General features: G+C 48.1%; 1 protein-coding gene across 1 annotated transcript in view; it reads left to right on the forward strand.

Moving 5' to 3' along the window:
- Positions 1-384: 384 nt before the first annotated feature.
- Positions 385-23,635, forward strand: part of LOC138246635 (urokinase plasminogen activator surface receptor-like) — a 37,401-nt gene continuing 14,150 nt past the window's right edge. Inside the window, exons 1-3 of the mRNA XM_069201346.1 lie at positions 385-522; positions 7,381-7,500; positions 8,862-9,017. Of these exons, the coding sequence (XP_069057447.1) occupies positions 471-522; positions 7,381-7,500; positions 8,862-9,017 (328 nt within the window). The 5' untranslated portion in view covers positions 385-470. The remainder of the gene's footprint in view (positions 523-7,380; positions 7,501-8,861; positions 9,018-23,635) is intronic.

Consider the following 23,635-nt stretch of genomic DNA (forward strand, 5'->3'; position numbering starts at 1 on the left):
ACAGAAGATCTCCCTCATTTCCATTTTCTAGGTTGGCAATACTGTCATTATGTGGGGAAAATACGGAGGTTTCATGGACACTGTAATGAAAAAAGAAAAGTGTGAATATGTAGAAACACAATGTGCAAACACCACTAAAAGGTTCCACACAGCTGGTGTAAATTACACCCCTTAGCAATTACTGGGTTACAGGACGTCTTCACTGAGATTACGTCATTCCAAGCAGTTTTTCAAAATCCTTTCTAGGGGCAGATCCGTGAGCCTGGAACAGTCCATCCAATCACAGGGCAGGTGCAAACCATGTGATCCATCAAGCCAGATTGTATTTCCTTTTCGGGGAGTTCAGCTTGCCCCCCCTTCAGTTCAGCAGTATAAAAACCAACCCAAGGTCTTGAGAATTTCACAGGACAAGAACATCTGCTCAGACCCAGAAGCTCAGCATCACCTCCGGCCACCATCTTCCCGGCACCATGAGTTTGAGCCTCACAATGGCAGCCATCTTCGCCACAGCCATCGCTGGAGGTAATAATGACAGCTACAATTTCTGTATTGTATTTTCAGGCCACACTTTTTAAACTCCTTAATTCATAAACCACATACAGGGCTGGGTACAGTCTAGAAACCAGGCAGGCCATGAGATATCGGCTTTTAAACCATATATATCAACGAAAGTAAAGAATTGAGACCTTCATTAAACAAATTGGCTAACAAGTTCATTTTTCAGGAAATAGTCAAGTGAGCTTTGGAAGAAACATGCACAAGGTCTTCTTCACCAAGGAATGAGGGGGATACGTTATATTCCTTGGTGAATGGAAAGTTGTGCACCCTTCTTTCAAAGCTCATTTGTGTACGAATGAACGAGCCCAAGCCCTTAATGTACTTTGGGGCATATTTACAAGAAAGTGGTGCATCGTAGTTGATGCTCCACTTTTCTTTCACCCCTCCTACCCGCACCTAACGACAACATGGTTCTACCATGTTTACAATACGGTGCACCATAGTGGTTGTTAACATAATAGCGTCAAAAGGTTTTGAGCTATTGTAGCGCTTTGCTACAATAACAATAGTGTCAAAAATGTTTACACTAGTGCAGCAAAGGACAGGGAGGCCCATTGAATATAATGGGTGCTTCAGCAGGCGTTACCAATGATGGAAAAAGATGGTGCAGTGAAATGTTGTAAATTTCACTGCGCCATTTTTTCGGGTCTCCCTGCTCCGGAACGCCCCCTTGCATACATTATGCCTGGCGCAAGCATAATGTGGTACTTGGGTTTGCAAAATGGCGCAATGCATGCATTCCACCACTTTGTAAATAGGGTGCGGCAGAGAAACCACCTAAGCGTCAAAAAAATTACGCTTTGGGGGGTGCTAAGGTGGCGCTAGGGGCTTGTAATTATACCCCATAATTCTAGTAGATTTTATCTCCTTAGCCATTACGTGAATGACTGATGAGAATGTGGTATCGAGGGCAATGATACTAAATGAACTGTCCCAACAAAGGGCACTGCCCAGGACAAGGGGAGTGACCCTGATAGCTTGTCTTGAGGAGGATTTCTGCCTCTTTAATAAACTTACAAAGTTAAATTCAGAAGGGAGAGAAACACTGTCACTGACTTCCCCCCCCCCCCCCCCCCCCGATGCCCCTGAAAACAGAACTGGAGGAGAACTCAATATTAAACAAGTTCGCCCCATCCATGCCATTGTTAATGGGTATTATGCTTTAACTAATCAGTACATTCAGGGAGTTCTCTAACCTTCATTTGCTTCAGTGAATGAATGCTTTGATAACAAAGATTAGTGAAAGGAAAGTCCAGAACTGGATGCACGGTCTATGCTAGTGATCTGGCCCCAAGTGTTTTCAATGTTAGCATTACATAAATGAGGCCAGTGGAGTGATTATAGCAAAGCAGTCAGAGGTGGGATGGGCATGCAGAGAGCACTGGATGGTTATCAACAGGTGATCGCTCCAAAGAGGCCAGGAACCGAAGGGGCATGGACCTGAAGGATTCCATCACCCAGTAGAAGTGAATCCTTTAAAGAGAGGCCAAGGATTCATTGTTCATTGATACAAGTCTTTCCTCTTCCTGAAATATGGATGCACAGGCTCGGAATCTAGAGGTGAAATGGACAAGGCATTGGCATCAGCCCCGCTGCCTGCTCCCGAGGCTCTGCCACTCTGTTTTTTGTCTATGGGTTTACTCTCTCCCCCTTCTTCCACCTCCTTTGCTTGACATCTCCGATTTCTTAACCCCTTTTCTGCTGCTTCTTAGGTGTAATGTTTATATTGTCTGAAATCTCGCATCCCCTCCTTCTTCCATGATCTGGGTCAACACTGACCTAAAAGACAGACTGCAATGACCTCCTTCTTCACTTCTTGAAAGATTAATTCAAAGCAATTAACAATCAAAAAATAGTTTCTAATGTGTTTGGAATCATCTGGTGATGTTTTTGTGAATTTGAAACTGTGTCCTTAGGGTTTATGTTGGAAATGGCCTTTCTGCAGGGTCACCCCCAAACTTTTTGCCTTCCTCCTCTTATTTTTTCTGACCTCATTTTTGATGGCTTTAGGACTCTGCGCACTTTACCTCTGCGGATCAGTGCTAAAGTGCATATGCTCTCTCCTTAAAACATGGTGACATTGGCTCATACTCAATTGGCTTATTTAATTTACTTGTAAGTCCCTAGTCAAGTGCACTACATGTGCCAGGGCCTGTAGATTAAATGTTACTAGTGAGCTGCAGCACTGGTTGTGCCACCCACATAAGTAGCCCCCTAACCATGTCTCAGGCCTGCCATTGCAGGGCCTGTGTGTGCAGTTTTCACTGCCACTTTGACTTGGCATTTAAATGTACTTGCCAAGCCCTAAACTCCCCTATTTCTACATATAAGTCACCCCTAAGGTAGACCTTAGGTAGCCCATAGGGCAGGGCGCTATGTCGGTAAAAGGCAGGACATGAACATATGTGTTCTCTATGTCCTGGTAGTGAAAAAAACCTAAATTCATTTTACACTGTTGTGAAGCCTGCTCCTTTCATAGGATAGCATTAGGGCTACCCTCATATGCTGTTTGAGTGGTAGATCCCGATCTGAAAGGAGTAGCCAGGTCATATTTAGTCTGGCCAGAATGGTGATACAAAATCCTGCTTACTGGTGAAGTTAGATTTTATATTACTATTTTAGAAATGCTACTTTTACAAAGTGAGCATTCCTCTACACTTAAATCCTTCTGTGCCTTCCAATCGACATCTGGCTAGGTTTAGTTGACAGCTCCCTTGTGCATTCACTCAGACAACCCCAAACACAGGATGCTCAGTCACACTTGCACACATCTGCATACTGAATGGGTCTTCCTGGGCTGGGAGGGTGGAGGGCCTGACACTTACATGTCAAAGGACAATGTCCTGCCCTCACACAAACGACTGCCACCCCTCTACTGGGACCCTCGCAGACAAGATGGAACTGAAAGGGGGCCTTGTGCACTTCTAAGCCACTCTTTGAAGTCTCCACCACTTCAAAGGCACATTTGGGTATTTAAACAGGGCTTCTGCCCCTACCAACTCAGACACTTCTACTCCACAAGACACTTCTGGACAAGAAACCTGCTAGTGAAGAAACTCTGAACCAGACCCTGCAACCTGCCAAGAAGAACTGCCTGGCTGCCCAAAGGACTCACCTAGACTGCTTTTCTGAGAGGGACTGCTGCCTTGCTGTTGCCTTACTGCCTTGCTGCTCTCTGGCTGTGCTGAGAAGTGCTATTCAAGGGCTTGGATTGAGCTTGCCTCCTGCTCCCTGAAGTCTCAGGACCAAAAAGACTTAATTCCTGCAAGAGAACTCCTTGTGCGGCGAAAATCGACGCACATCCTGCAAGAAAGGACGCACAGCCTGCATCGCGGTGAAAAATTCAATGCATGCCGAACCGGATTGACACAGCCCCGACTTAACGAGAGAAGATCGGTGCAGCACCAGCGTTGCGACCGGAACTTCGACGCACGGCCCACGGAATCGATGCAAAGCCGAGCCGAAACGACGCAGCCCGACTTCTGAGAGGAATCAGAGCAGCGCCAGCCGTGTGGCAGAAATTTCCACGCATCATCCACTGGATCGATGCAGCTCCTGTGACTTCGCTCCGCACATCCAGGATTTCCACGCATCATCCCCGGGGCGTCCAAAAACCCCGCAACCCGAAGAGGATCCCAGTCTACGCGCCGGAAATCGAAGCAAAGCCTGCCTTCTGTGAAAACTCAACGATGCATCGACTGTATGTGCCGGAAAAATCAATGCACACCTCCTCGTTTTCCACGCATCTCCTCCTCTGCGGTCCCTTGCGGAGAATTTGAATGCAAAACAGGTACTTTGTGCTTGCAAGAGACACTTCTACAGTGATATTTTCAACATATACTAATTGAATCTTGATCGTTTTGACCTGCATTTAACCAGATAAATAATATATATATTTCTAAACACTGTGTGGTGTATTTTTGTGGTGTTATACTGCGTTATTGCATGATTTATTGCACAAATACTTTACACATTGCCTTCTAAGTTAAGCCTGACTGCTCAGTGCCAAGCTACCAGAGGGTGGGCACAGGATAGTTTGGATTGTGTGTGACTTACCCTGACTAGAGCGAGGGTTCTTGCTTGGACAGGGGGTAACCTGATTGCCAACCAAAGACCCCATTTCTAACAGTTTACTTCCCGATTGAACAGATATTGAACAGATATCATTCTATCAGTTTTACCTTTCACCTCATCAGACTAGTGTTCATCACAGTGAAATTCCTCCAACCCTCATGAACTCACTGAACTGTGCCCTAGCACTCTGTGCCTCAAAGCGCTATGGACAGGGCCTTACACGCCTCTCTCAGAACCCCCTTCACAGACAGAGCACCAGTGGCCACTTACGCTGAGGTACATTCTCATGCCTGATAAATGCAGCCTGTCCATGCAAACATCAGTCTTCTACCACATACCCCCGGTGCTTGATCTTTACCGGACAATCTGTACCCGAGCAGGTCAGACCAGTACCTCACCAGTACCAGACCCATAGCATAAAACTAGTACCAGGGCGATACCAGGCTGGTACGAGAACACTCCTAGGCCAGTAGCAGCCAACCAGCCAACCTATACCAAGCCATTAGTAGACCAGACCAATTACTGAAAAGCAAACAGTTGGTACCAAACAAAGTCTACACTTGGCATGCACACCTCCTCATGTTACACATATTCTGTGAGTAAGTCCCCTGCTGTCTGCACAATCTCAAAGGGAAGGGTCTAGGCATGCTGGCATGCACACACAGGCATGTGTAGAAACATGTAACCCAGGGCTTCTGATAGCAGGACATCACTCACTTATGCTTCATCTGAGTCACTAGAAGGTATATTTGCACCCTCTAAATTTGTGGGCTATCGACTTGACCTTCTACTGCCATATCCGGCCAAATCCATCAGCTGCTCCATTATCTCTGATCAGAGAGATGTCACAAAGGCCTCTCTTGAGCATGGCACTGTACACTGGTCCTTTAAAAAAGGCAATTATCAAAGCAATCCTTAAAGTGGAGGGGGGCTCAGAATGCAGTGAAGGTACTGGCCCATCACATGTCTTCAATCAGTCTGGGTTTAACTCACGGCACATCACTTACGTCGATGCCTAACATTATTGATGGAATCTATCAGATGAGGGCTAGGGTACTGGCACATCTATTGATCCCACAAGATCTGACTGTGGTGCTCAAAATAGATGGCCATGACCACCTTCTCAACCTCCTATCAACTTACTGTGGTGCCAGCAAGATTATTCTGTTATGGTGCCAATCATACCTTGAACTCAATCCAACTATTAATATCAACACCATCCCATAATTATCCCCCCTAACATCCCACAAAATAAAAATAATCACTTGGCGCCCTTCTCGATCACAAAACAAACCTAGAATTTCACAATCATGTGAACACTTTAAACTGAAACTCACAAGATCAACTGATTACTTCATATCCCCAAGGATCTACAACAAATATTTCAAGCATGGGTTATACCGTGAGGAATCTGGGATCTGACTATTCACTGCCTCCTATGATTCCTACAACATCCCTAAAAGTGGTCTTTAATGCAGCAGCTCAGCTAGAACAATCACTGACACAAAGAAACAAACACATCCCACCTATTCTAACCTAACTTAAATGGCATCTTCTTCGAGATCACTACACTTTCAGATCAGCTTGTATGATCTTCAAAGCTTTGATTCTTAACACTCCACACTCTCTACAGAGAGACTCACAACCTCAGGGAAAGGGGCCGATTAAGTCCACTTAGAACTTACAAAGGTTAAAAGACCTCTGCATCACCCCGCATTTTTTCAAGATTTGACACCACAATCTGGAACTATAAACCCATCAAAGTAAGACAGGAGCCCAATTCTTCCTCATTCAAAGCAAATCTGGAAAATCATGTAGTACTAAATTAGTTTAACCTTTCGTAAATTGTCTCCACAATATTGCTGTTTGCATATGCTGCATGCACAACAGCTGTTTTGCAGGTTAAAACCAGATGTATGGTCTCTATATCTTGCATCAGAGGAGGAGCTCTAGAGGACCAGTCACTTGGGAGAGACGGAGCTCTAGAGGACCCGGCACTTGGGAGAGGCGGAACTCATTGGGCCTGGGCACTTGGGAGTGGTGGAGCTCTAGAGGACCCACCACTTGGGATAGGTGGAGCTCTACAGGACCCAGCACTTGAAAGAGTTAGAGCTCTAGAGGACCTGACACTTGGGAGAGGTAGAGCTCTTGCGGACCTGGCACTTGGGAGAGGTGAACCTCTAAAGGACCCAGCACTCAAGAGAGGTGGGGCTCTAGAGGACCCCGGACTTGAGAGAGGTGGAGCTCTAGAGGACCCAGCACTTGGGAGAGGTGGAGCTCTAAATGACCCTGCACTGAGAGAGGCGGTGCTCTAGAGGACCCGACACTTGGGAGAGGTAGTGCTGCAGAGGACCAGTCACATGGGAGAGGCGGAACTCTAGAGGACCCGTCACTTGGGAGAGGTGGAGCTCTAGAGGACCCAGCAATTGGGAGAGGTGAAGATCTAGAAGACCCAACACTTGGGAGAGGCGGACCTCTAGGGGACCCGGCACTTGGGAGAGTGGATCTTGGGATTGCGCTGGGTTTGGTGTATGTGGTGCTTAGGAGGGTGCTGGGGTTAGGGAAAAAAGAGTTACAATTTTCGACCCACTCAGAGCCAAAGGGGCAGTTACACACCCAGCATTTCAACATGGTAGGCCAAAGCCTGGGGTCGAGGACTTGTATTTTCTTCATGTCTCTGTACATTGAAATAAAAACTTTAAAAAACACTGATGCCTAGAATAGATGCATTTCCTTTTTATATTCTAGTGGGCGCTCTGTTTTGCCAGAAGTGCTATGAGGTCAACCAGACCAGCTGCACCGGCCCGTTTATGCTGTGTCCTGAAGATGTCACTCATTGCATCAAAGGCCTGGAGAACAACACAGTGGGTGAGTGTTAATAATGCCACTAATAAGAGTAATAGTAAGAACAATAGTGTGTTCTATATCTGTCTTGCTAAAATTGCCTGCAGGTGTTCCTTTTCTTGAGAATTTTCTGGGGGGAACCTTTGCCAATCATACATGAGTGAGTTTTACTTGAGCGTTCTATTATGCGCACCTATTATCCTTTAAAAATCCTGGAATGACTGTCACTCAGTAACACAACATCACAGAGTGGGGTCAGCAACTCTCCCTGACCCCGCCCCACTCTATGGCAAGTGAGGGATGATCCTCCCCTCATTGGCTGACCCATGACTAGGTCAACCAATGAGAGGAGGCGGCAGGATCTTCTTGTTCTCCCTGCTCAAACCATCAAACTCCTTCTGGTGCCTTCTGCTTCCCTCCCGCTGGACCTGCCTTCACCTCCGTGGCCTGGTAAATACCTTCTGTTTTTAATGTGTGGGAACGTACATGCATGTATGAATGAATGTGTATTTGCAGGTGATTGCTGTGAATGGGTGTGAGTGTGTGTACGTGCTTGTAAATGATGGGTCTATCTGCGTGCCCGTCAGTGATTAATTTGTAAAAATGTAACTGCCAGGGACTTTGTCAGAAGGCCACTGCAGCTTGCACCAATAACGTCCCATGCCAGCGCTGCCAGTGACAGTACCTGTGTGTAAGTGTGAGCTTCAGACTATTTTAGGTCCCAAAACTTGAAGAATGGCTTGGGCGGCAGGTATCAGTATTTTTGATTATTTATTGAATAATAAATAACTATTGTTCTTCTCATCTCTAAATAACAAACAGCACCACCATGTGGCAGCTGTGATAAGTGCTGGTATTAAATGCCAGTGCTCAGCATCAGAAACCACTGGCTCAAATTAGGCACTGGTGCTCTTGGGAATGGATGGGTATGAGTGAGTGTGTATGTGAACAGATGTGTACGTGTATGGCTCACCCCACTGCTCAGCAAGATTACAGGCTGCCTCTGTTAGAAACAGTAGGTGTTGCCATTACGCATCTAAAGCTGTCTGTAGCCGAGACCTAAAAAAGTGGAAAGGAAAGTTTACATTGGTAATTGGTCAAGTCAATGGGAAGAAATATTCAAAACACTTTCATTGGAGATAGCTAAAACTAACACCCCTTTATTCTTAAAAAATAATACATTCTGAAATTTGAAGTAAAATCCATTGTGTTTTATTTGCAGAATTGAGACAAGGACCCCTCGCTCGGCATGAGCAGGAAGTGGAACCCCCGTTGCACCCCAATGTCTCCCCAATTCAGTCATAATAAAATGTTTGTTTTGAGTTTGTTTACCTGTGCTCAAATCTCTCCTTTACAAGATCCCCCCTTCTTCCAACATCCAACAGGGGACAGTGTGATCATGTCTGCATTCAAGGATTGCGTGGATCCATCCAAGCAGGTGGACTGCGAGAAAGGCGTCAACTTCCGGAACTCGGTGGTCCTTGTGCGGATTGAAAGAAGCTGCTGTGACAAGGACTTCTGTAATGCGGGCGACCTGCAGAGTATGTACATCCGCTGGCCTCTGAGTGCATGAACTGTCTGCATGGGTCTTTGTGTAAGGGGAAAGCTAGAAACAGCCCAGGTACATTCCTGCCACAAACATCTACAGGCGGGGCTTAATTTCTGCCAGTTTTTGCCAGTTTATTTATAAACACCAGCGCTTATCTTTGACAATCTCCCAAATGGTGCCACTATTTTTCAGCAGAACTCACGAATACCATGTTCAATATAAATTTTAAAAAAAACAAATAAAAGGTCTAGGCCATGTTTACGGCGCTAAGTGATTTGGAAGAGTCAAAATGTAATGTTTGTAGTGTGTTATGGTCAGGGCACAAGTCCTAAAAAAAGAAGTGGGGGGACTAACCAAGTGAGGCAATATGCAAATCACATCATGGCACGTGACATCGCTCATGACATTACAGGAAGTGGCATCACGACCCAAGACCTCACAGGAAGTGGCATCATATTAAGTTGCATCTGATCTTAAGACCTCATACATATCTTTAGCAGGTCTATCATGAGTATACTTGAGCACTTTACGAGATGTAACAAATGAAAGCTGATCACTACTTGAGCCTGTTACTTGAGGTCCCTGTCTAAAGAGATTAACAGGCAAATGTGGATGAAGTTTGGTGTCTGACTAACTGCAGAAGACAAATCACTAAGTGCTGCAAGCTGGGCACACACACTGCCCCCAAAAGGTTGTCACCCACGTTTAGCAGCAAATATTTATCTTGTTCTTATTCTGGCATCTAAACCAACTTCACATTCACCAATCCAACCAAAGGACAGCTCTCCCTGGAACCTGTACCACCAGAATACCCACAAGCAGTCCAGCCATCACTTTTTCGTATACTTCGGTGTGATTTCACTGGTGGCATTTTCAGCATGCGGGGATCCCTCCAGGGGCGTAGGAGACAATACATTTCTGAGGGGACAGGGACAGCCTTGGGGACTTTCAGTCAACCCTATACAAATCGCTCGTTGTATACGAACTGCAGGCTCCGATAAATATACACAATCATATATATTGGAAGTGAAATAGGGAGAAAGGAAGGCATGTTTTCACAGTCTGAAAGTATCTTTTATTGTTTTTTACATTCACAAAGTAATTAGCTCAAATGTGAAAATAACATGTTGATTAACCTCGCATCTTCATGCACCAAGCAAATAAAGGTAGGAGGGTAAAAAGGAAGAACATACCCTTTGTGCCCCACACCCATCATGCCCTTCGCCTCATGCCAATTGGAACCGCATTGGAGATATCAAAAGCGATCAGGTACAACAGCTGTAACCTGTGCTCGGAAGCCAGAGTTCTAATAACACTTCTACCCCTGTGTGTGATCTTGGGCAGCTCAGCTCCACATCAGTCATAACTAGAAGCAGTTCAACTGAAGACATTCTTGGAGTTACAGGCTATATAAACATGGATTCTCTCATCTCTGTATAAACTGAAGTCAGTTGTAATGCACCAATTCACTGTGTATAAAGAAAAGATATTCACTGATTATAAAGAAAATACATCAGAAAATGACTATGATAGGGTTATTACAGACGAGTTCTGACATTACAATGCCTTCTGCCAGAGCTAGCAGCCAAGGTAAAAGGCAGATCAGGTCACAGAGCATAATTAATGCAGCTGTTTAAAGCAAAAACATGGAAAGGTGCTTTTCTTTCTTCTGCTCTACTTTAATAGCTTGGAATGACAGAAGCTATGTACTAAGGTTTTAAGTGGTTTGTGGAAAAGTTGGTGGTAAGGATATTGAAAGTCACCTTGAAGTTCATACCTTATAAAAAAGCATTGGCAAAGCAAATAGGTCTCGCCTATGCAACTTCTATTGCCTTTGCCAAATGTGTTTTAGCCATGCTGTACACTAGTGAGACTACTATTCAGCATGGTTCAAAGTTAATGGCATAAAGAAGAATGATGTGTCATCGACTGGTGTGGCGTAGTGTCATGGAGTAGGTAGAGTGTCCTAGAATGGAGCAGTAAACTAACTTTAAAGGGACAAGGGTCCCTTGAATAAAATGCAACATCACTCCCATAAACAATGATATTAAAGTAGTATGCAAATGGAATGTTTCATGCATTTATTCAATCAAAATATAAAAGATGTAGTGGGAAAACATCAACAGGGGAAATCGAGAAAGACTGGTATCCGGGCATTACACAAGTTATCTGGATGACCCAATATCACCAATTACAAGAAAAATTTAAAAAGTAACCTATATAGTACAGTGGTTTGGAGGAGGCAGGCCTAGTTTGTAGTGGGTACCTATGGTATGTACACCTTATACCAGGTCCAGTTATCCCTTATTAGTGAAATGTAGGCAGTGTCTAGAAGCCGGGCTCTCTAGGGGTAGCTGTAGCCAAGGCTTATCTAGGAGACATGCAAAGCTCATGCAATACCACTGTAGTCACACAGTACTCACACACATGAAAGAAAATACTCAGTGTTACAAAAATAAAGGTACTTTATTTTAGTAACACAAATGCCAAAAATACCATAGAGACTATACTCCCTTAGGAGGTAAGTAATACACAAACTATATACACTTGTATGCAGAAATAGGCATAAAAACAGTTAGAAAACATTGCAATTAGTGAAAATCACAATGGTTAGAAATGGGCCTAGGGGAAACACAAACGATATACTAAGAAAGTGGAATGTGAATGTCGGTTTCCCACCTAGGCAAGTGTAGTGTGTAGAGCGGTGCCGGGAGTATTAGAAAACACCAAACGTAAGTAATAGAACCCACCTCAGAGCCCAGGAAAGCAGGAGTAAATCACAGTAACTTTCCTAGAACACGAGAAAGAAGATAATGAAAGAACCAGAAGACACAAGACACAAAGGGTGGATTCCTGGACCTAAAGACCTGTGGAAGAATGGAACTAAGTCCAAGAGTCTCAGAAGAGCCCAGGGAGAACAGGAGCCCCTGCTAACCCGAATCAAGGTGCAAAAGAAGAACCACTGGTGAAGAACAACAGTCAGTACTGCACCCAAGAAAATTAATGCGGGTTCCTGGTTGGTGCAGATGATATCCCACACCGGATGGATGATTGCAGTCTGTTTTGCATCGTTGGATTCCGCCAACAAGCCTTGGCAGACGCAAAGCTCACGGTTAGCGGAAAACCGCACTGCCCGGGACCTGGAGGGACCTGGTGGACACTACCCAGGAGGAGGAGTCAGAGGGGGCTCTCAGCAACTCAGAGAGCCCACAGAAGACCAGCCAGTGCACACAGGAATCCCCCAGCACGGGGACAAAGGAGTTGCAAAAGGAGGCCCACGCAGCACAAAAATAAAGGCTCCCACGCCGCCAGAGAACCACTCAGGAAGCTGTGCATCGCAGGAAGGAGTGGTGGGGGCCGGAGCTACATTGTGCACAAAGAATTTCATAGAAGGATGCCAACAAGCCTTGGCAACTTGAAAAAACGTGGTGCACAGGGGTACTGTCTTACGTGGGAAGGCAAGCTCTTACCTCCACCAAAGTTGGACAGTAGGATGTCAGGACCACTTCAGTCCACCACCTGTGATGCAGGATCCATGCAACTCGTCAGGAGAGGGGACCCACGCAGATGGTCGTCGTTGCAGAGAGGTGCCTGCTGAAGCAGGGAAGTGACTCCTTCACTCCAAGGGAGATTCGTTCATTCTTCTGGTGCAGGCTGAAGACAGGCTGTCCTCTGAGGATGCACGACTGGGAAACAGTTGCATTTGCTGGCAAGAGCTGAAGATACAATGTTGCAGAAGTCGTCTTTGCTTGGTTATTGCAGTTTGTGGAGTTCTTGGAGGGTCCAGATGCAGTTTCTTCGGTGGGAAGGTGAAGTAAAGGATGCAGAGAATTCCTCCTGGAGTCTTGCAATCTGAAGAACCTCCCAAAGGACAGACCCTAAATAGCCCTGAAAGGGGGATTGGTCAGCTAAACAGATAAGCACCTATCAGGGGACGGCTCTGACACCACCTGCTGGCACTGGCCATTCCGATGCTCCCAGAGTTCGCTGCCAACTTGGAATCCAAGATGGCAAAACCCCCAGACCCTCTGGAGTAGCTCTGAGCACCACACCTGGGGTGGTGATGGGCAGGGGAGTGGTCACTCCTCTTTCCCTTGTCCAGTTTCGTTCCAGAGCAGGGACTGGGGGTACCTGAACTGGTTTAGACTGGATTATGCAAAGAGGGCACCAAATGTGCCCTTCAAACATTTCCAGGGACCTGGGGAAGGAAGCTGCCCCTCCCAAGCCTGTAACACCTATTTCCAAAGGGGGAGGGTGTAACACCCCTCTCCCAAAGGAAATCCTTTGTTCTACCTTCCATGGCTTGAGCTGCTCAACAACAGGAGGGCAGAAACCTGTCTGAGAAGTGGCAGCAGCTGGGGCTGCCTGGAAAAACTCAGAAGGCTGGAATGGCAATACTGGGGGTCCTCTAAAGAGCCCCCAGAGTGCATGAAATCATACAACCAATGCTTGCAAAAACCTTGGGGTATGATTCCAACATGTGTGATACCAAACATTCCTATGTTCGGAAGTTACCATTATGTAGCTGGGAATAGGTAGTGACCTATTTCCAGTACACGTGTAAAATGGAACCCCCTCACTCATGAATTCTGGGAAAATGGTCCTGGAGGTCGTGGGGGCACCTCTGCTAGTGCAGGGGTGCCCTCACACACAGGTACTCTGCACCCTGCCCTCAGGGCTGGAGGGCCTGCCATAGGGATGACTTATAAGTGACCTGGTGCAGTGTAACTGGCAGTGAAAGGGTGCATGCACCTTTTCACGCAGGCTGCAATGGCAGTCCTGTAGAAGCCGTTGCATGGGCTCCCTATGGGTGGCAAAACAAATGCTGCAGCCCATAGGGAGCTCCTGGAACCCCAATGCCCTGGGTACCTAAGTACCATATACTAGGGACTTATAAAGGGGCACCAGTATGCCAATTGTGGGTGAAATAATGGGTTACCAGTATGCAACAACCATAATTTAAGGGAGAGAGCATAACTACTGGGGTCCTGATTAGCAGGATCCCAGTAGACACACTCAAACACACTGGCAAACAGGCCAAATGTGGGGGTAACCAAGCTAGAAAGAGGCTACTTTCCTACAAGGTTAGCATCCACAATAATGATTTACAAGCTTTTATACACCGACTTTTACATGAATGACTCAAATAGTGAATCAAGAAGTCATTAGCTCATAGTACCTATGCTTATGTACAATATCACAAATTCAAAACAAGGTACTTTGGCCGACGATATTTCGATCCCCTAGACAAGTACCAGGATCATCCTAAGCCTTCGTTAAGCTTGAGTTAAAAGGGTTACAGAGTGCTTGTAACCAAAGCGGCGAAGATAAATCTGACTCACGTCTCATATGAGTGAGAAGGCAAACAATGGAGATCTGAATCTCTAATCAGGCGCCAATGCTCTAAAGTATTAGTAGAGTGGAGTAGTGTCAGAATGTAGTAGAGTGTCATAGACTGGAGTGGCAGAGTGTCGTAGAGTGGATTGGCAGAGTGTCATAGAGTGGATTGGCAGAGTGTCGTAGAGCGGAGTGGCAGAGTGTCGTAGAGTGAAGTGGCAGAGTGTTATATAGTGGAGTGGCAGAGTGTCGTAGAGTGGAGTGGCAAAGTGTCGTAGAGTGGAAAGGCATAAAGAAGAGTGAACTGGAGGAGAGTGAAGTAAAGTAACGTGAAGTGGCATAGAGAAAGTTGGGTAGAGTGTTGTTGAGCATAGTACATTGTTGTATAGTGGAGTGGCATAGAGGGTTGTGCAGTGGCATTGAGTAGAGTATCGTAGATTGAAGTGGCATAGAGTGGGGTGGAGTGGCATAGAGTGGAGTAAAGTGGAATGGAGTGGCATATAGGGAGTTGTGTAGGGAGTTACAGAGTGGAGAAAGTGTTGGAGTTTAATGGAATAGAGTGTCAGAGTCTAGTATCATGGTGTGTAATGTCAGAGTGAAGTGTCATAGAGTGGAGTTGGGTGGTCTAGAGTGAAGTGGCATAGAGTACAGTGGTGCAAAGTAGATTGGTGTAGAGTGTAGTGGTGTAGAGTGCATTGGTTTTGAGTAAAGTGGTGTAGAGTGCATTAACGAAGAGTGCACTGGTTTAGCGTACAGTGCAGTAGCATAGAGTAGTGAAGAGTAGAGGGGAGCAGAGTGGAGTGGCACAGCACAGATTGCAGTGGTTCAGAGTGCGGTGTCATAGAGTGATGCAGTGCATCGTAGAGTGGAGTGGTGAAAGGTAGAGTAGACTGGTGTAGAGTGCAGTGGTGGAGTACAGTGATGCAGAGTAGAGTGGCATAGAGTGTAGTGGCATATAGTAAATTGGTGTAGAGTGCAGTAGAGTGGCATATAGTTGAACAGTGCACAGTAGAGTCCTGTGGTGCAGAGTAGAGAGGAGTATATTCAGTAGCAGAGTGCAGTGTTGCAGAGTAGAGTGTCATAAAAGGCAGTGGTGTAGAGTAGAGTGGCATAGGATGCATTGGTGTAGAGTCAGTGATGTAGAGTGATGCAGAGTAGTGAAAAGTGGCTTAGAGTACAGTGGTGCAGAGTAGAATAGAGTTGCATAGAGTGCCATGGCATAGAGTAGATTGCTGCAGAGTATAGTATAGTGGTGAAGAGTAGATTGTTGCAGAGTGGAGCATAGTGATTTAGAGTGCAGTAGCATAGAGCGGTGCAGAGCAGATTGGAGTGGCACAGGGTACAATGGAGGGGTGCATGGTAGATTAGACTGGCATAGCATAGAGTGGAGTTGCATAGATTGCAGTGGCATAGAGGAGATGATTTCAAAGTAGAGTGAAGTGCCCTACAGTGGAGTGGTGTACAGTAGATTAGAGTGGAGTGGTGCAGAAAAGTGTGCAGTGGGACAGAGCACAGTGCCATTGAGTGCAGTGGCGTGGAGTGCAGTGGCAGAGAGTGCAATATTGCATATTAGAGGGTCGCAGAGTACAGTGGTGTATTGTAGAGCGGCATAGAGTGCAGTGGCATCGAGTGCTGTGGTACAGAGTAGATTGGCATAAAGTGCAGTGGCATAGAGTGCATTCGTTTTGAGCAAAGTGGTGAAGAATGCACTGGCAGAGTGCAGAGGAGTAGTGTATAATGGTTAGAGTAGAAAAGCATAGATTGCAGTGGCGTAGTGTGGAGTGCTGTAGAGTAGAGTGGTGTAGAGTGGAGTGGTACAGCATAGATTGCAGTGGCGTAGAGTAGCACAGAGTGGAGAAAAGTGGTATAGGATGCAGTGGCATAGGGTAGATTGTTTCAATCAATCAATCAATCATATTTATACAGCGCGCTACTCACCTGTGAGGGTCTCAAGGTGCTGGGGGGGGTCACTGCTGCTCGAAGAGCCAGGTCTTGAGCTGCCTCCAGAAGGCGAGGTGGTCCAGGGTGGTCCTGAGGTGGACGGGGAGGGAATTCCACATCTTGGCTGCCAGGTAGGAGAAGGATTTCCCACCTGCAGTGGTTCGGCGGATGCGAGGGACGGCGGCGAGAGCGAGGCTGGTGGAGCGAAGTTGACGGGTGGGCATGTAGAAGGTGAGGCGACGGTTGAGGTATTCGGGGCCCTTGTTGTGGAGGGCTTTGTGTGCGTGGGTGAGGAGCCTGAAGGTGATCATTTTGTTTACGGGTAGCCAGTGCAAGTGTTTTAGGTGAGCGGAGATGTGGCTGCGGCGGGGTACGTCGAGGATGAGGCGTGCAGAGGTGTTTTGTATTCGCTGAAGACGTTTCTGTAGTTTTGCGGTGATTCCTGCGTATAGGGTGTTTCCGTAGTCTAGGCGGCTTGTGACGAGGGTGTGGGTCACAGTTTTTCTGGTGTCTGCGGGGATCCAGCAGAAGGTCTTTCGGAGCATGCGGAGAGTGAGGAAGCAGGAAGACGAGACGGCATTGACTTGCTTGGTCATGGTGGGAATGGGGTCCAGGATGAATTCGAGGTTGCGTGCGTGGTCTGAGGGGGTCGGTGCGGTGCCCAGGGCCGTGGGCCACCAGGAATCGTCCCAGGCGGACAGGGAGTTTCCGAGGATGAGGACTTCCGTTTTGTCTGAGTTCAGCTTCAGGCGGCTGAGTTTCATCCATTCTGCGAAGTCTTTCATTCCATCCTGCAGGTTGGTTTTGGCGGTGGCTGGGTCTTTGGTGAGGGAGAGTATCAGCTGGGTGTCGTCGGCGTAGGAGATGATGTTGATGTTGTGTTTGCATGCGATGTCGGCGAGGGGGCTCATGTAGACATTGAAGAGAGTAGGGCTGAGCGAGGAGCCCTGTGGGACACCGCAGATGATCTCGGTGGGATCCGAGCAGAAAGGCAGGAGGTAGACTCTTTGGGTGCGGTCAGAGAAAAAAGAGGCGATTCAGTCCAGGGCCTGTCCTTGGATACCGGTGGAGCGGAGGCGGGTTATTAGTGAGCGGTGGCAGATGGTGTCGAAGGCAGCCGAGAGGTCGAGGAGGATGAGGGCGGCTGTTTCTCCGTTGTCCAGCAGAGTTCGGATGTCATCGGTGACTGCGATGAGGGCGGTTTCCATGCTGTGGTTGGCCCGGAATCAGGATTGGGAGGGGTCGAGCAGATGGTTGTCTTCGACGAAGTTTGTCAGTTGTTTGTTGACAGCCTTCTCAATGACTTTGGCCGGGAAGGGGAGGAGTGAGATGGTGCGGAATTTCTTCAGGTCGCTGGGGTCCGCCGTGGGTTTCTTCAGGAGAGCGTTGACTTCCGCGTGTTTCCAGCTCTCGGGAAGGTGGCAGATGCAAACAACCTGTTGATGATGGTCTGGAGATAGGGGGCAATGCTGGCATCTTTGTTGAAGATGTAATGTGGGCAAGGGTCCGAGGGGGCACCGGAGTGGATGGTGTTCATGGTAGTTTTGGTCTCTTTGGTGCTGATGGGTGTCCAGGCCTTGAGGGTGACGGCTGGGGCTGTGGGTTCCGTGGTGGTCGGCGGGGTCTGTGGACCGAAGCTGTCGTGTAGGTCGGTGATCTTTCGAAGGAAGAAGGTAGCGAGGGAGTTGCAGAGTTCTTGTGAAGGCGTGATGGAGTTGGAGCTGGCGTTGGGATTGGAGACCTCTTTGACGATGTTGAAGAGTTCTTTGCTGTTGTGGGTGTTCTTGTCCAGTCTTTCTTGAAGGATGCTCTTTTGGTGGCGCGGATCAGCTGGTGGTGTTCGCGGGTGGCGATTTTGAGGGCTGACATGTTTTCTGCGGTGTGATCTTTGCGCCAGGTTTTCTCGAGGGTGCGGCAGGTTTTCTTGGATTCTTTGAAGGCGTCTGTGAACCATTGAGGTTTCCGGATGTTGGTCATTCTTGGGAGGCATCTGAGGGGGGCGAGGTTGTCAGCGCAGTTGGTGATCCACTGTGTGAGGCTGAGGGCTGCGTTATTGGCGTCGGAGGTGATGGTAGGTTGGTTGTGGTTGAGAGTGGAGAGTAGCTGTTCTGTGGAGATTTTGTTCCAAGGTCTGTGTGAGATAGGTTGTGTGCGAAGGTGGAGAGTCTTGCGTCTGAAGGTGAAGTGGACACATCTGTGGTCGTCCCAGTGTATTTCGGAGGAGTGGCTGAAGAATACGTGGTTGCTGGCGGAGAAGATGGGGTCGAGCGTGTGTCCGGCAATGTGGGTGGGGGTGTTCACCAGTTGCTTGAGGCCGAGGTTGGCGAGCAGGGTGGTGGTGTTGGTGTCGTTGTTCTGCTCTAGGTGGAAGTTCAGGTCTCCGAGGAGGATGTAGTCTGGCGAGGCTAGGGCGTGCAGGGAGATGAAGTCTGTGATGGATTCGCTGAAAAGGGCGCGTGGTCCAGAGGGCCTGTAGATGAGAGTTCCTCTGAGGGTGGTCCTGGGGTCGGTGTGGATCTAGAAGTGCATGTGTTCGGCGGCGAGGGGGGTGTCTTCGGTGGAGGTAGTGACGTTGATGGAGCTCTTGAATATGATGGCAATTCCTCCTCCGATTTGGTTGGTGCGGTCTTTCCTGGCGATCTTGTAGACGTCGGGGATGGATATGGCGATGTCAGGGGCCGATGAGGCGTTCATCCAGATCTCAGTGATGAAGGCGACGTCCGGTGCGGTAGAGTCCAGGAGGTCCCATAGTTCAGTGGCGTGCCTGTGGACGGAGCGTGCGTTGATGAGGATGCACTTGAGGTGGTTATTGGCGCGTGGGACGGTGGGCGGGGTGCAGTCGCGGTGGAAGGTATGCTTGCAGGTTTGACATGCGAAGGGTCCATGAGTGCGTTTAGGGCTGGCTTGGTAGCAGGTTGTAGTACGTCCCGGGTTGAGTGCGTGGAGGGAGGCGGCGTTGTAGCGGAGCTGCGGGGTTTGGGAGCGCTGGGGGCCAGCGGTACTGGCGCTGGGCACGGTCCAGACGCAGACGGGCGCAACAGGCTTGCCTTTGGCGTGCCTTAGGTGCGCCAGCGGCGCAGCCACCATAAGAGGGAGGTGGGGGAGAGGAGGGGTCAGCTGGGGGCGGGAGGGAGGGCAACGAATGGGAGCGAGGGGGCGGGCCGCACGGGTGGCAGCGGCGGGAAAGCAGAGGGTGGGGGGCGGGGGCCGAGGAAGAAGGGAAAGTTGGAAAAAAAGGGAAAAATTCACAGGAGATGGAAGAGAAACGAGGAGCTAGGACAAAGACAGAGAGCAGAAGAAAAGCGAAGGAGTTTGGACAAAGACAGAGAGCAGAATAAAAACGAAGTATTTTGGACAAGGGAGAGAGCAGAAGAAAAACGAAGGACTTTGTACAAGGGAGAGAGCACAGAAGACAGAAGAGAAAACGAGGGGCTGGACAGGGGGGAGCACAAAGGAGCACTTACGGTCTGCTGGAGGGGGCAGGAGCCTGGGCAGGTGGAACTGCAGTGGCGGGGGAAGCGACCTACCCTAGGGTCAAGGGCCATTGCTTGAGTAGATGTAGGAGGCTGGACTGGCTTGTAGTGAGTACCAAGGGGTACTTGCACCTTGCACCAGGCCCAGTTATCCCTTATAAGTGTATAGGGTGTCTAGCAGCTTAGGCTGATAGATAATGGTAGCTTAGCAGAGCAGCTTAGGCTGAACTAGGAGACGTGTGAAGCTACTACAGTACCACAAGTGTCACTTGCACAATATCATAAGAAAACACAATACACAGTTATACTAAAAATAAAGGTACTTTATTTTTATGACAATATGCCAAAGTATCTTAGAGTGTACCCTCAGTGAGAGGATAGAAAATATACACAAGATATATGTACACAATACCAAAAATATGCAGTATAGTCTTAGAAAACAGTGCAAACAATGTATAGTTACAATAGGATGCAATGGGGACACATAGGGATAGGGGCAACACAAACCATATACTCCAAAAGTGGAATGCGAACCACGAATGGACCCCAAACCTATGTGACCTTGTAGAGGGTCGCTGGGACTATTAGAAAATAGTGAGAGTTAGAAAATTAGCCCTCCCCAAGACCCTGAAAAGTGAGTGCAAATTGCACTAAAGTTCCCCAAAAGACAAAGAAGTCGTGATAGAGGAATAATGCAGGAAAGACACAAACCAACAATGCAACAACGGTGGATTTTCAATCTAGGGTACCTGTGGAACAAGGGGACCAAGTCCAAAAGTCACAAGCAAGTCGGAGATGGGCATATGCCCAGGAAATGCCAGCTGTGGGTGCAAAGAAGCTTCTACTGGACAGAAGAAGCTGAGGTTTCTGCAGGAACGAAAAGGGCTAGAGACTTCCCCTTTGGTGGACGGATCCCTCTTGCCGTGGAGAGTCGTGCAGAAGTGTTTTCCCGCCGAAAGAACGCCAACAAGCCTTGCTAGCTGCAAATCGTGTGGTTAGCGTTTTTGGACGCTGCTGTAACCCAGGAGGGACCAGGAGGTCGCAAATTGGACCAGGAGGTAGAGAGGACATCGAGCAAGACAAGGAGCCCTCTCAGCAGCAGGTAGCACCCGGAGAAGTGCCAGAAACAGGCACTACGAGAATGCGTGAAACGGTGCTCACCCGAAGTTACACAAAGGAGTCCCACGTCGCCGGAGACCAACTTAGAAAGTCGTGCAATGCAGGTTAGAGTGCCGTGGACCCAGGCTTGGCTGTGCACAAAGGATTTCCACCGGAAGTGCACAGGGGCCGGAGTAGCTGCAAAAGTCGCGGTTCCCAGCAATGCAGTCTAGCGAGGTGAGGCAAGGACTTACCTCCACCAAACTTGGACTGAAGAGTCACTGGACTGTGGGAGTCACTTGGACAGAGTTGCTGGATTCGAGAGACCTCGCTCGTCGTGCTGAGAGGAGACCCAAGGGACCGGTAATGCAGCTTTTTGGTGCCTGCGGTTGCAGGGGGAAGATTCCGTCGACCCACAGAGATTTCTTCGGAGCTTCTAGTGCAGAGAGGAGGCAGACTACCCCCACAGCATGCACCACCAGGAAAACAGTCGAGAAGGCGGCAGGATCAGCGTTACAGAGTTGCAGTAGTCGTCTTTGCTACTATGTTGCAGTGTTGCAGGCTTCCAGCGCGGTCAGCAGTCGATTCCTTGGCAGAAGGTGAAGAGAGAGATGCAGATGAACTCTGATGAGCTCTTGCATTCGTTATCTCTAGTTTCCCCAGAGGCAGAGACCCTAAATAGCCAGAAAAGAGGGTTTGGCTACCTAGGAGAGAGGATAGGCTACTAACACCTGAAGGAGCCTATCAGAAGGAGTCTCTGACGTCACCTGGTGGCACTGGCCACTCAGAGCAGTCCAGTGTGCCAGCAGCACCTCTGTTTCCAAGATGGCAGAGGTCTGGAGCACACTGGAGGAGCTCTGGACACCTCCCAGGGGAGGTGCAGGTCAGGGGAGTGGTCACTCCCCTTTCCTTTGTCCAGTTTCGCACCAGAGCAGGGCTAAGGGGTCTCTGAACCGGTGTAGACTGGCTTATGCAGAATTGGGCACATCTGTGCCCAAGAAAGCATTTCCAGAGGCTGGGGGAGGCTACCCCTCCCCTGCCTTCACACCATTTTCCAAAGTGAGAGGGTGTAACACCCTCTCTCAGAGGAAGTCCTTTGTTCTGCCATCCTGGGACAAGCCTGGCTTGACCCCAGGGGGGCAGAAACCTGTCTGAGGGGTTGGCAGCAGCAGCAGCTGCAGTGAAAGCCCAGAAAAGGCAGTTTGGCAGTACCAGGGTCTGTGCTACAGACCACTGGGATCATGGAATTGTGCCAACACTGCCAGGATGGCATAGAGGGGGCAATTCCATGATCTTAGACATGTTACATGGCCATATTCGGAGTTACCATTGTGAAGCTACATATAGGTATTGACCTATATGTAGTGCACGCGTGTAATGGTGTCCCCGCACTCACAAAGTTCAGGGAATTGGCCCTGAACAATGTGGGGGCACCTTGGCTAGTGCCAGGGTGCCCTCACACTAAGTAACTTTGCACCTAACCTTTACCAGGTAAAAGTTAGACATATAGGTGACTTATAAGTTACTTAAGTGCAGTGTAAAATGGCTGTGAAATAACGTGGACGTTATTTCACTCAGGCTGCAGTGGCAGGCCTGTGTAAGAATTGTCAGAGCTCCCTATGGGTGGCAAAAGAAATGCTGCAGCCCATTGGGATCTCCTGGAACCCCAATACCCTGGGTACCTCAGTACCATATCCTAGGGAATTATAAGGGTGTTCCAGTAAGCCAATGTAAATTGGTAAAATTGGTCACTAGCCTGTTAGTGACAATTTGAAAGAAATGAGAGAGCATAACCACTGAGGTTCTGATTAGCAGAGCCTCAGTGAGACAGTTAGTCACTACACAGGTAACACATTCAGGCACACTTATGAGCACTGGGGTCCTGGTGAACAGGGTCCCAGTGACACATACAACTAAAACAACATATATACAGTGAAAAATGGGGGTAACATGCCAGGCAAGATGGTACTTTCCTACAGTAGAGTGAAGAAAAGATGAAGAAAAGATAATATACTTCAATATGCTAAAGTATGTAACGATAACAACAACATAAATAATAGCGCTAGGCATAATGATCCAAAATGAAATATGGCTTCTCCCTGTTAGCCACACTGTAAGCAAACCCTTCATTAACTAGATAACAAAACATTGAACATAAATGTTAGAAAAATATACCCTTCTAATAGGCTAAATTGTTGTGTGTAAAGGTAAAATCTGGGCTCAATCTCGACTTCACTGTTTCACCAACTGGTGTGATCTTAGGCAAATACAAATATTGTGTTTCACAGAGTCTCCTTTCTAGCCTGCAGGCACCAGGCTGGGTGGAACTCTGTTTCCTCTTTAGATCTTCCTCATTGTCTTGCAGCTCCTCTTGAAGGCCTCCTGCAGTGCTCCTCTTCAAGGCGGCAGCAGGTGATGCAGACAGTAATCATCCAAAACTCTTTTCTCCTCCTCGCGCCCTTTGTTCTTATGAGCACCCTTAATGCCCACAGCTGTAAACAGGACAAACAAAAGGGCAGAGGGCGCAGGGGGCCTCCGGACTCACCTTCATTCTGTTCCCATCAGAATGGAGGATGGTCCGTAGAGGGCTATCATAAGTAGCGCTTTTGTGCGCTAATGGCCCTCTGAATAATAGATGTGAGAGGGGAAATTATTTTGTCCCCTTGTCCCCCCCACCTTCGTCCCCCGTGTCCCCCACCCTCCAAAATCTGGGGCGATACATCCCCTGCGTCCCCCACACCTCCTACGCCCATGGATCCCT

Source organism: Pleurodeles waltl, chromosome 7 (genome assembly GCF_031143425.1).
Source record: "Pleurodeles waltl isolate 20211129_DDA chromosome 7, aPleWal1.hap1.20221129, whole genome shotgun sequence".
Classification (NCBI taxonomy): Eukaryota; Metazoa; Chordata; class Amphibia; order Caudata; family Salamandridae; genus Pleurodeles; species Pleurodeles waltl.